Source organism: Mastigoproctus giganteus, chromosome 11 (assembly GCF_048544385.1).
Source record: "Mastigoproctus giganteus isolate SK-2022 chromosome 11, ASM4854438v1, whole genome shotgun sequence".
NCBI classification, from domain to species: domain Eukaryota; kingdom Metazoa; phylum Arthropoda; class Arachnida; order Uropygi; family Thelyphonidae; genus Mastigoproctus; species Mastigoproctus giganteus.
Window position 1 is genome coordinate 49,731,818 of NC_143585.1, and position 14,497 is coordinate 49,746,314.

The window sequence follows — 14,497 nt, forward strand, 5'->3', positions numbered from 1 at the left end:
TCTGACTTCAAAACCCGCACCCTTTATTCCTATCTGAATGAATGAAAGATAACTTTCGCCTGAAAATAGACCCTGGGAACATATTTTTCCTTCTGTCAGCTTATTAAAATTCCTTCCGTGCCATGTGGAAATGGTCTGGATTGGAACCCCGTATCAAATAAGGAAATTTTATCCAGTATCCAGGTTAGACCGTATCGTAAAAGAAGTAAATTTATTTTTGGTTCAGAAACTCGGATTTCCATCCCGAAAACAAGCAACAGAATACACGAAATTATAAAGCGGCTATAGTGATGCCCTTTAATCTTGTTGTTTCAATGCTCGCCCCAAAACAACTCAGTTCCTTTTCGACTCACTCAACTGAAGTCTTTGTTTCCATGCAAACCCTTTTATTTTTGAACAGGGCTATTAACAAGCTTTTGTAATCGATAAAAAAGTTACGTAAGCGTAGTCGTAGCTTGAAATATATCGCGCAGTTAATGCGACGAAAGAATTTCTTCTACTCCCCTCCCAAGAGAGGTACGAGTCATGTGAGGGAGAGGGATCCTGACAAAGAAACAGTTTACTTGACGTCACTACACCTACAGAAAGAATTCCTGCCATTCCTTTAGGTTGATGGAACACTGTTTCTTATTCTTTACCAGTCGCCCCCTCTCCTTTATACGAAATCTTTAATCAGAATGTCTACAGAATTTTCTTTTTTTTTTTTTTTTTTCATTTGACGAAGGGCAAGACTAAAAACACTGCTCAAGTCATATGCAACTCCAGAATGAAGGAAATATCAACACACGGCAAATTGATTAATAGCATACTTAGAAAGAGATGATGCTTCAGTCAACGATGTACGTATCTGTAATATCTCACTAATGATACATTACACTGTTGTATGTAGACTATTAGGAAAAAATTGTGTTTTTTTTTCCCCTTTTAATTTTAGATAACGGTATTCAAGATTAAAAAAGTTTGGAATCCTGTACCAAGATTAATGCCTTTCATTAATTGTAACTGCAATTAAAAGTGTGGATTAAAACAACCAATAATAGCTTTTAGTCGTGGAAACCAACATCCACATTCCGTAGTGTTTTCCTTCAAACATAGAATCTTATCAGCACAATTTGGTGGGCAACCTTTAGCTATATTGCCAATGTCAATAAAAGGATATGAAGTGAAGGATTCAATGCTGCTTACCAAGTTCTATTAAGTCACAGGTCGTTTCAAACCGTTCGTATAAGCCACCCGAGCATAATCATGAATCATAGATTGCCTAGTGTTCAGCCTATGCTAAACATTTCGTCCACCTCTTGGTGATCACTGCAAAGTCCTACCCTCCTGTTTTGTGTCGCCATTACTGCAGGAAGTAAAGTGTCCACGTTAGCATTTGGCATTGACTTTCGCCTGTGAAGAGGAAACTCCAGACGCCGAACTGGACTGAATAATATTTATAAATAAAGCGATTGCAGAGTACGGTAAAATCCGTCACTTTACAATCCGGAATTCTTTAAAATCTGGCCCATTTTACAGAAACATCAATGTTTTAAATATATAAATTCTTTATTTTTATATTAAAAATATATAAAACAGTATAAACATTTTGGTAATCGAACAAGTTGTGCCAGACATCATTTTAGTTCGTAGTAAATCACCGAAGTACGTGAAATGCCATCGTTTCTGTTACATCTCATATTATGAATGTCTTCACAAAGAGTTGCCCTGATATTGCACTACCGCAATAGGTAGTGCAATATCAGGGTAGTGCAATATAATAAGCAAAGCTTCGCCAGTGGAGAAGACTAACGTTACTTATTCTGGGTGGACCCTGGGTATCTGCCGAAAATCCACTGGCGAAGTGTTGCTTATTCCAGGTAGTTCAATATCATGGCAACTCGTTGTGAAGGCATTCATTCACAATATGAGATATAACAGAAACGACGCCATTTCAATACTACTTCAGTCGATAATTTATTTATTTTTATTATTAGCCATATGGTGCAAGGAAGCCTGAGGCTTATGCTGCATCATTAAAAAAAAAAATTTCTGAGAGAGAGAAAGAAAGAGAAGTAAAAAGGAATCACCAAGAAAGAGAAGAATGATGATATCCAGCTCAGGACCCTGGGTATGACAAGCCCATACTAACCAGATGTGAGTCCCCTACTACGAATTAAAATAATTCTTGGCACTAACTTGTTCAGTTATTGAATTTTCCGCTAAAATGCTTTTAGTATAAACATTTTTTGATATAGTAGAAGAAAGGGACTTGGGAATTACGATACGGTCAGACGTGAAGTTCGCCGAGCATTGTATTCAGGTTGCAAGGAAGGCCCATGGTGTCATATCGATGATTTATCGAATATTTACTAGTAGAGATAAGAACGTCATAATCCCATTATATAAGGCTATTCTTAGACCACACTTGGATTACTGTGTTCAAATATGGAGATCGCACCTAAAAAAAAAGACGTCGAGCTTCTTGAAAAGGCCCAAAGACGGGAAAGTCGTTTGGTAAGTTGGGCAAAAGGGCGTCCATATGAGGAAAACCTGCGAATATGTGGGTTGCACAGCTTGGAAACTAGGCAGCTTCGAGGAGACTTGATTGGGACGTTTAAGGCGCTGGGAGGCAAAATTAAAATGAATGAGGACGAAATTTGCACGGTTATAAATGCATCTAATACTATGGGCCATTAATTCACATTACGTGGGGAGATGTTCAGAATTCATTGCAGGAAGTTTTATTTAGCCAGCAAATTACTGGAATAAATTACCTGTATGGGTAGTTGAGGCTGACAGTTTGGGGAAATTCAGAAGTCAGCTGGGAAACTCATGGTGGAAACCACCTACTTGAATAATTGAGCGCGTTTATATGAGTTTTATTCATCCACAGAATGGTCGATATTGATTGTTCATCAAGATGCAAATACAAGAGCGACAGGCCTTTTCTTTATATCTGTCACTTCCGTTATTTATCCTTTTCTATCATACTGTCTAAGGGCTTTCTGTTAGTCTCTTGTAGCCACTGAAAAGTTAATTTTCCATACTATTTTCGATCTATTTTAATATTTATGTTTTAATACTATTGCTAAATTATCACATCTTTATTTCTGTTTGCTCTCTCTCTCTCTCTCTCTCTCTCTCTCTCTCTCTCTCTCTCTCTCTCTCTCTCTCATCATCACACACACACACACACACACACAAACACACACACACACACACACACACACACACACACGTGCACAAATGAATTAGTAAAAGTAGACAAATGGAATGGCACATGATATAATTCAAAAATCCGAAACTCTTACCACATACTTAGTATATATATATATATATCTTGGTTTCTTCTGAGTACTTGGTACATCTTTTTATAAATCATTTTCTTTAAAAATCTGTATTCTTAACGCTCTGAATATAAACGTCATTTATCATGATTATCCTTAAGAAATGCTTGAAACGACCTTCGAATATAGCTAAGGTCGTACGCTGACACTGACTCTTAGATCAATAATAAAATCTCCGAAGCGTGGCTACAAAGATTAGAAAGGAAGATATCGGAAGGACATAACTATCACAGGACGAGTCGCTTTATTATTAAAAAGAAATTAAGATATTTCGTATTTGGGGCATGGCAAAAATTAAATGAAATATGATGTGAGGGGCCAAATTATTCATTTTAGGGATATTTCCATAAGCCTATGAATATTGATGCAGTGTCTATTTATAATGACATAAATATATGAGTAGAGTACAGTATATTAAAAGACCCTTGAAAACAAAAACATTCATGTTAAAACAACTTCACATTATTCCCATTATTTTCGCTTCTAGCGGAAATGACGTCAATAATGTTATTTTCAGTCAGTTTTATTTAATCAAAATCATTTTAGAAGTTGAAAGGTGTCTGAAGAAATTTGTGTCATGGTTATTAAATTAAAAATAGTTCATGTCAGATTGAAAATAAGTCTAACCATTTTTTAATAAAACGTTTTATATTATTAAAAATAAAATTTATATCAAAGCATTAATTGCGCTATTAGCTAACTATAATATTTAAGGTATTTAATTTCGTTATAAATATTTTTAATTTGAAAATTACCTGGCTTTCTTATTCATAATAATAATAAACATATAAACACCATATTGAGGGTCCAGAAGCAAATATTTGTCAGGAAATGCCTACTTAAGAGCAGGTGACCAATGACATCACAACTGAAAACGATTAGGCTGACACCATGCGGAAAATATTCTTTCTGGAAATTTAATATTATACAATTTTTTTGCTGCTTCCAAAAGATAGCTTCTTCCTAAAAAAAAAACACACCTTCAAACACATATGAGACCAAAACAACCATCATAAAACTAACTTTCTTTTCTATATACAGCATCTCAGATCTACGATAACAAAACAGACAACAACGTGGGAAGTATTAATGTTGCGCACCTGCTTCTGACAGTTTTTCTCTTCGGGTAAGAAACATGATACATCATAATCCTTTGCTTACTCTCGAAATAATAACGATTTTATTAAAAGACATTACTTTCTACGCAAACTATTAAATATTTGTAGTACATAATCGATGCTGGGTGTATTCCACATCTAATTATTGCTCCTTTATTTCTTTTTTTTGGTGAACAGCCTGAGTGCCAGCGATTTGAGATAGATGAGAAATGGCTGTCTTTTGTGCAAGTAATCTTCTTAAAGGTAAGTACGAAACTGAACTACTTGTAAACCTTGCGTTCGATTTCATTAATAAAGCTCGCGGGCTGTTTACTTTGGGAAAAACTAAGTACTGCATTTTAAAGTGAATGAGATTATTACATTTTTTCCTAGTATGGTTAATAAACAAAATGATGAATTCCAGTGCAGATAGCGTACAAATCACGCGTTGTGTGCTTCTAACAAGATTTCTGCATTTACTGATTTGTTTTTCACGGAAATTATAATCTGCAAGTAGGACTTTCCCATTAAATAACATTAATTAAAATGTCGCTGGCATTCCAATCTTTCATTTTTACCTAATTAGCGATATAAGAACTCATTTGCATTCTTTAACCAACAATAAAAAACAAAAAAATTCCATCCAGGACGTGTTGGAAAGGCGATCAAAAACCTTCACTTGGAGTTCGTGAAGTTGTTGTTTAGCTCCTAAATGCAAATACTAATGAAAATTATTTCCTTGTTTATTTAATAATATTTGGATGGTATGAAGATAATTATATTAAAACATTTGCTTGTACACGCTATAACATGAGGCGTCAAGTGCTCAGCTCTGGTAGGTGCTTACATCCAGTACATTTAATTTGATCATTGCATGATCCAATGAAGACTAGATTTACGTGAGTGGTTGTTTGAAGTCTTTCTTCTTCGATGGTCAGAATGACTCTTGCGTTTTAATGAAATACGCGACGAATTGCTCGCCGTGAACAGGCATAACGGTGTGATGGTCTCATTTAGCATTTATATGTAACTGGAGGAATTAAGTCGGTGAAAAAGAGTTCACTTTAACAGAGGTGTCTGCAAATGCACTTATTCCAGAGCTGTTCCTGTCTTTCACAAAACCGAAGTGGGCCGCTTTGAGGTAGATTCGCTAGAAAGAAGGTTCGCCAAGGAATATTAATTTATACCCAAAACTTTTCAGGATGTTTAATAATTTCCTGTGTCTATGCTTTGCGATGTTTAATATTTCTGCACTGTGATGCTTCAGCATTCGCGCATCCTCGTGTACGCTCCCTTTTTACTAAACATGACCACGCTCTGCACATTCCATTTGTAACGTTCCATATTTTTATATTGTATTTTTGTATTCCACAGCTGAAGAAGAGATAGTTAAATCTGGAAAGCTCCTGTAACTTAATCTTAGTGACTGTTGATCATTAAACTTAGTTACTGTTCTTCCGGTAAAACTAAATTTCTTTACTCATCTATGGAACCCGGTACCACAGACCTTTTCAATTTTATCCAAATCTGTTTGCTGGTCTAATAAGTTAAATTAACATAGAAAACAGAGATAGGTGTCCGAAGAATGACACGCTCTTACTGAAGAAAATGTTTTTCTAGGAAGTGAATAAACTCTCAAAAATATCAAAAATGGTACGTTAATAAATAATTAATAATAAATAAGAATAAGTACAGTAATAATAAATCTAATTAATTGACATTAAATTCAATAAACGAAGAAACCCAGACTCGCAATTTTATATTGACCATCAATGCTTAGTATTTCCTCTGTTTCGATTTTTTTATTTATTAATTTTTTTAATGAAAACTCCAAACACGAAAGATATCAGAACTAATATTACTAAGTGCCATGTATGGATTAATACATTATTTTAATCAATGCCTTATATTATTGCGAGGTAGAATATTGCATTTTTGACATATTTTCGCCGTAAATGTAAACTCTATAATCCTCGACTGCTTGATGTCAGTCTCATTTATCAGTTAATTATTAAGAGAGTCATTGTCTTTTTTTTTTTTTTTTTTACAGTTGCAGCGGTTGTGCTGTGGATGACGTCACTTCCGCTAATCCATAACACTACGGGTGAAGCGGAGGCCAGCCACATAAAGTTAAGCCTCCCGCACAGATCGAACAACGCTGCCAACAGACGCCACGAAGATCCTCAAAGCACGCCGGTTGAAAATGGTCCATTTATTCTCGAAGCAGCAGCGACATTATTAGAACCTTCATCACGCTCACACTCATACTCTTCGAGAAACCCCCTTTCATCAGGTGCACTTCACCCCCTTAATGATAAAACGGTAGAGGAGACGAGCAGCGGTCTAACTTCGTCTTTAGTCATCCCTTCTACAGTCGATCCCGGCAGCACCAGCCTTGATAGTACAAACTACCCATCCCAGCAACCATTGCGAGAAAAAGACAATAGCGACATCATCAACACTTCATATCTAGACAATAGCTTGATACTAGCAACTGTGTCTGGTGCTGAATCCAATTTGACACCCCTTCCAGCTGTTGTACCATCCATCCGCAGCTTGTCCAAACCTTCCTGGCAGTTCTCGATTTCATCCAGCCAAACCGTCTTCCTATATCTGAACGATGAACAGCAGCAACCAACAGAAGCCATCCCAGAGATGCTACAGTACAATGGGTCGGAGAATAGCTCACCCGTTACACCCCAAGGGACTTCTTTGCAAGCTACGCCGGCCAAACACGTCAATGAATATTTAGACATCATAATCGGACGAAGGTGCTCCACGGACCTTCAAGATAACGTCTGGTGGAATGAAACAGATGGCGGAATGCTAGCAGTCAAATCGTGTCCATCCGGTTACCAAGGCAACGCCTATCGTCCGTGTTATACCAGTGGCAAGTGGGGTGGAGTCGATTACTCTGAGTGTCGCGTTGAACGTTTAGGAAAAATAAAGCATTTGGTGAGTAGATCGCATTTCGCATTGTAAATATTCAAATTTGAAACAGGAAAGGTTTTCAGTTAGTATTATAACATCAGTTACACAACAACCTTTTAAATCAAAATGCAGTACGGTATTTATTGATAATGATAATAATAATATAATCGATAATAACAGAAAGGCAATTACTGCAAGAACTACAAATAGACAATTCGTGCTGTACCTCTTTGGTTAGAGTTTATCATGGAATGATAATTATTGAATAATAATTGACATTGCGTATTCATTAAATTCTGTAACTAGAATAAATTTTAGAATAATTTCGGTCACTGAATAAACGGATAGCCTAGAGATCAAATACCGCATGACAAACAAAGTTGATAGTTGTGGGGGGGGGGAAAGATGTGTACATAGCAGCAGTTTTATTACCCGCATCCAAGGAGAGAGAAAATAAATTACTTGTAATAGAATCAGCGAAGCTGAATTGTGTTGTTGAGGTACTTTAATGAATTAAAAAAGCAGTTGCGTTAGAATAATTTATTTTTGCGTCAAGGAAAATAAGGCCATAAGGCGTCAACTTACCATGTCTATAAATATTTTCCTCGTATGTTGTCCTCCAGAAAACACACTAGGAAAATATCAGGAAGTTCTCAGAGCTACGACTGGAAGTCAAAGATATGTGACATATGGAACAAGTAATGACCATCCCGATCATCGTGTCAACCAGCGGCATGGTCCCAAAGAGCCTTCATAAGAACCTGGCAACAATAGGCCTCCCAGAGAACACTTACATGGACCTCCAGAAAGCCGCGATCCTGGACACCTGTAGGGCATGAAGACAGTTCCTCGACCAACAGTAATAATAGCGATAATAATAATAATAACCATACACAACCAACCATCCCATGCACTTTGTAATAGTATTAATCACGTATTAATAATAGTATTAATAATAGTAATAATACAATACAATTTATTTTTATCAAGAGAATTTGTTTACAATGAATGAACTTGTTAAGAAAAGTAAATTTCTTGACAACAAGTTGTAATTCTTCATTTACAACAGATTTTGCATACAGATTTGTTCTCTAACGGAAAAGATAATGAAATCACAACACATAGTACATTCCGCACTGCAAACTGAGATAGCAATTTATCTGCATAGCAATTCTGATCTACTGTATCATTGAGTATCAAAAGTTTTCTCATTAAGAAGTTTAATTTGAAGCTAGAATAACTTCTCCTGAGACTGAAATACACTAGCCAACAAGTTGTTTATTATATTCATTGTATGTCTATCTCCAAATCTATTTAGTACCCTAGGGTGAGGCAAAACAATTGCTTTTGGATTCCTAAAGTTATGTGATACATTCCTTTGAAGATTCGACTCTTCAAAAATTGTGTTAAGATTCTTCAAGAATAAATTTAACTTCAGTTTTTGAATTGGATAAAGTATTTTATATTTCAACAAAAATTGCCTTCTCTTATTCAGGTCATTCCAAAAGTTTGTCCCCACTAAAAGTCTCAAAATCCTGTTAATTAAGTTGTTTATTACCCTTATTTCAGTTATATTTGCTCGTGCCCATACATTTACTAAATAATTGAGTTGAGAGTCCACCAATGCAAAATATAAGGTAACTTTTGTTCTTAGATTTAACTTATTTTTAATGTAATAAAAAAAGTAAACGTAAAAGCTCTTTCTTTTGTACAAGTCTGTTATATGCATTGCCCAACTTAGACTGTAGTCAATCCATAACCCAAGATAACAGTGATTTGAAACTTCTTCCACTGTTAGACATTTGCAATTCTGGAAATCCTGAACATGTAAGCATTTATGTTCATGTAATTTAATACAGGGATGAATGTCCAGGGTTTGATGAGGAGGTCTAATTACCAAAAATTTTGTTTTTTTTCAAAGCTGAGTGCTAATTTATTATCATGCAACCAAGTTTGTAATTGTATTACATCCTGCTGTAAATCTTTAGTCATTTTTGTCAGGTTCTTTCCAATTGTATATAAGATTATATCATCTGCATAATTTTTTTATAAAGGAGTTCTTTATTACTTCGAATATGTCATTTATATAGATGTTGAACATGATTGGCCCTGAATAATAATAATAATAATAATAATAATAATAATAATGGGGCGCGGTGGCCCAGTAGTTAAGACACTGAACTACCAGTCTGATGGACCCGGGCTCGAATCCCGCATTGGTCGAAGCGAACGCGACTCTATTACGCTGGGAGACCGATATAATAATATTAAATGATTAAAAAAAAAAATCGCGAAAGTTACCCCATTGCACTTACCCTCCACAAGGTTGGAGTGACCGCTGAGGAAGATAGTTGCGCCATCTGGTGTCACTCTCGAAAACAAAATAAATAAACCACTGGACATAAGCCGAAGTCCACCTCCATAGATGGATGATGTCGCAGATAAATATTATTCATACTGCATCGAGTGTGGCGCAGTATAAAGTCACTTGCGTTCAGGCCTTAGACAGAGGGGTCGGTTTGAAAAGTTGTAGACGGTCTTCCGAGCAAGACAGTGGAGCAGGTGGCGCTGTCCCCCGTAAGGCTACCACAAGAGAAGGGCAAGACCATCCAGCCTCATCAACTGGAAGTGCTTCCTGCGCAACTGCGCTAGTGACGACCCAGGAAGGAAGACAACGCCAACGCATGAAGTGGAGCATTGAAGGAATACATACATCATGCGAGCATACTATGAAATAATCAGGCTAGATACCATTATGACAATGTACAGATTGCGACTACATACCAAGTGGTTGGAACGATACACGGATATTCAGGTCATCGAACAGCGATTAGCAGACGAAAGAAGGACCATCGTCACGAAGAACCTAATAGCTCCTGCCATCTTGGAAAAAATCAAGCACGATGTCAGCGATCTGCTACAAAGCACAAAGAATATGGTCAATTTGAAACCAGAGGAGGAACGGCAAGAAGAAATACACCCCAGAGTAGCTGAAGTAGAAAGAGACGAAGTCATGCTATCCAGAATAGAAGAAGAGTGGAAGAAGGCCTTAACAGAATTCGATGGATTCGAGGGACCCCACAGGAACCCATGTGATACCTAAGCAGAGGCCAAATAAAATCCTGTGAAGAGTAACAGACCACCTCAATCGGCAAATAATGCCTCATTACCTTGACAATAATAGTGCAACGCTGGAGGCTATCCACACAGCCGTATACTGTGCTGCCATAGCAGCGACTAGGATTAATGGAAAAGAAACGAGAGGCCAGCAGCAGAAGAACCGAAAACAGAAGGAACCGACAGGTTGGGAAAGAAGACTTCAGCAGAAGATAGAAGAATTAAGAGTCAAGATAGGTCAGTTGACCCAGTACCAACAAGGTAATAGAAGTAAGAAATTGACTGGAAGGTGAAGAGCATCCTCAAGAGAGACAGCGTCCACAGCAAACATGAGACAAAAAATCAGAGAATAGGAGAATACTTGGACACACTGAAGCAGAACCTCCTCGCACTCAGCAAGAGACTACACAGATACAAAGAGAGCTTCCAGAGGAAAATAAACAACCGAATCCTCGATGAGGACAAAGAGCCTTCTACAGGAAACTGGATGAAGATGTGAAAGCAGGAAACGGACCACCCGAGAAAAAGACGATCGAAAGAATTCTGGGGAAATATCTGGAGCAGTGAAGTAAGACATGACAGCAGAGCACCCTGGTAGAAGTAGAACGGAAGAAAACGAAGGACGTACAAGAGATGTGAGAGTAGGAGATTCGAGGAGTAAAACAGTCGATCAGGAACATCCAGAACTAGCGAACCCCAGAAATTGATAACATCCACAACTACTGGTACAAGAACCTCACCTGCACACAAAAGCACCTAGCAGAGCAGTTCACTCGAAAGATAAGGCACCCAAGAGACAATTCCGAAGTTTCTCACTGAAGGAGTCCCATATCTGAAGCCTAAAGACGAAGATACAGGAAACCTGGCGACATACAGGCCAATCACATACCTCCCAACGATGTACAAGATCCTGACCAGCTGCATAACTCAGAAGATATCAGACCACTTAGAGAGTCAGAACATAATGGCCGAACAGCAGAAAGGATGCAAGCGAAGGAGCAAAGGATACAAGGAGCAATTAACCATAGATGCCGCAGTTATGGAGCAAGCCTTCAAGAAACACATCAACCTATACACGGCCTACATCGATTACCGCAAGGCTTTCGACTCCGTATCTCATAGCAGGCTAATAGAGGCGCTGAAGATCTACAAGGTCAATCCGATAGTTACAAACTTCCTAGGAGCAACAATGGCGAAATGGAGTACCACCATTAAGGTCGAGAACATCACCACCAAGCCAATCCCCATTAGAAGAGGAATCTTTCAGGAAGATGCTCTGAGCCCACTATGGTTCTTTCTAGCACTCAACCCGCTATCCACCATGCTCAAAGGCAGCAAGTATGGATACAACCTCAAAGAAGGAAGAAAGAACCTGTACACCCTCACCCACCCGATGTATATGGATGACATCAAGCTCTACGCGGCAACCGAGAAGCAACTCCTGCAACTACTCCGGATCACCGAAGAATTCAGCAAAGACATCAGGATGGAATTTTGTCTAGAAAAATGCAAGATCCACACACTGCACCAGGGAAAATTAGTTGGCCGAAACTACCAGCTGCTGACTGGTAAAAAGATCGAAGCTATGAGAGAAAGAGAGACCTACAAATACCGAGGGATGATGCGGGCTGAGCAGTTAGAACACAAGGAAATCAAGAAGTGCCTAACCGAAAAATATCATCAGAGACTCAGAACGGAGGGAACACAGTTAAAGCCATAAACACCTATTCAGCTCCAGTACTAACATACACATTCGGGGTCATAGATTGGACTAACACCGAGCTACAGGATATCATGCGAAAAACAAGGACAATGATGACCAAGAGTCGCCAGCACCATCCGAAGTCAGCAGTGGAGGGAATAACAATACCTCAGAAAGAGGGAGGAAGGGGCCTGATAGACCTAATAAAACAACAGAAAACAGCGATAGTTAACATGAAGGATTACTTCGAGAACAATACAGCACCACTCCACCAGGCCATAAGGAAGATAGATAAGTGGTATACCCCACTCAACCTAAGCGAGGAAACCCCTTCCACCCAGACGGTACAAGAAACGGAGTTAGAAAGATGGGCAAGGCAGACACTACAATGACCTCCATCAAGATCACATCGATAACATTGCTTCCAATGCATGGCTGACAAGCTGGACCCTCTTCCCCGAGACTGAAGGATTCATGCTGGCCATCGAAGACCAGGTAATCAACACCAGAAACTATAGAAAATACATCGGAAAGGAGCCCGGAATGTCAGATGACACATGTCGACGTTGCCACCTGGCAGCCTCAGAAACGATCCAACACATGACCGCAGGGCGCAAGGTGATCACCCGGACTGAGTACACTCATAGACACGACCAGGTAGCCCGGATAATACAATACATCAGCAGCTAGCGAGGAAATACCAGTTGACCAAAGAAAGTGTGCCATACTACAAGTACGAACCCCAGGCAGTACTAGAGACCCGAACCCACAAGCTGTACTGGGACCGCGCCATAATAACGGATAAGACCATCCCGCACAACAGACCGAACATAACCATTGTGGACAAGATGGAAAAGGCTACATACCTGATTGACATAGCGGTGACGAACACTAGCAATGTCCAGAAAATCCATGAGGAAAAAATTAGGAAGTATACGAACCTGAGACATGAGATCAAGGAGATGTGGCATATGCAAGAAGTATCAATCATCCCAATCATCGTGTCAACCACGGGTTGACCGATGATTGGGATGATTGGGATACCAAAGACCCTACATAGCAGCCTAGCAGCAATAGCTCTCCCAGAGAACACCTACGAGGAACTCCAGAAAGTCGTAATCCTGAACACCAGTGGGATAGTCAGAGATTTCCTCGACCGACAGTAACACTAGACATTACAACCACCCTGTGTACTTGGTAGCAGTACCCGTCACGGAGTGGAATCCCCCAATCAGGGAGAAATAATATAAGAGCAACAATAATAATAAAAACCAGGTAAAATATTATATTAGGGTTAACGGGTAATTTCTTACATATACATGTGTATTGTGTCTGTAAATTGCGTTTGTTCTCTGGTCGCTTTACCTGTGTTTTTCCTTGAGTTTCTGGAGAAAGAACTTTGTTATCTACGCCTGAGACCGACTAACTCAGTCATGGAATGAAAAAAATCCCAATAAAGTTCCTTGGGTCATCCACGCGAGTCCTTCACAGTCCTTCCCACACCGGGTGGAAAAATCCCGCGATATTTAGCGGGATTTTTCTACCCGGTGTGGGAAGGACTGTGATGATACCACTGTGCTACTCCGCAGACATAGTGGCATAGTAGTGGCATAGCAGTGGCATAGTATTTAGGTTCCTGGTGTCTCCGGAACTACAGGAAATATATCGCCAGGAACCCTGAAGTGACAGACGATGCCACCTGGCACTAGATACAGTGCAGCCCATCACCGCGAGATGCATGGTTATCATCCAGACGGAGTACACCAATAGACATCAGCAGGTGGCCAAGATAATACATCTGATGTTAGGGTAAAAATGCCATTTTTTTTTCATTTTTCATTCATTTATTAATTACACACAATATAGTCTCAACATTATGTACATAAAAGTATATACATGATTTATATACAAGATATATTTACATATAATTATATGCTCTGACAAACATTAAACTCTCGTGTGTGTGTGCAAGTGTGTTCTTATTCAGGGTAGCTCCCAGGCATAAGCCCAAATCTACCTTGAGAACCTGGGAATATATAGTCTTTACAAAGCAGTCCTTAAAAAGTATGTTAAATTACTTGAGTCTGATTTTACTGTAGCGCTATTCGCACTTGAAATCCCGCACCCACTGGAGGTAGTGCAATACCAGTGAGTGCCAGCAATCCCGCGCCCCGGGTTGCCCATACCAGGGAGCCAGCAGGGGAAAAAAATAATAATAAAATATATATATATATATATATAATAAAACAACAATAATATTCAAAAGTCTGGATGGCACAACTATAAACTTCAAAAATCACAGTTCAACTGAATATTTCCTC

General features: G+C 38.7%; 1 protein-coding gene across 2 annotated transcripts in view; it reads left to right on the forward strand.

The window, feature by feature from the left end:
* The window catches only part of LOC150077999 (adhesion G protein-coupled receptor L1-like), a 173,382-nt gene that overhangs the window by 69,279 nt on the left and 89,606 nt on the right, over positions 1 to 14,497 (forward strand). The window contains exons 2-3 of one of the 2 annotated variants that reach the window (XM_090384804.1): positions 4,625 to 4,690; positions 6,477 to 7,381. In XM_090384804.1, coding sequence (XP_090240930.1) covers positions 4,657 to 4,690; positions 6,477 to 7,381 — 939 coding nt within the window. In that variant the 5' untranslated portion in view covers positions 4,625 to 4,656. The remainder of the gene's footprint in view (positions 1 to 4,624; positions 4,691 to 6,476; positions 7,382 to 14,497) is intronic. The other variant, XM_090384803.1, reaches the window with a different exon arrangement.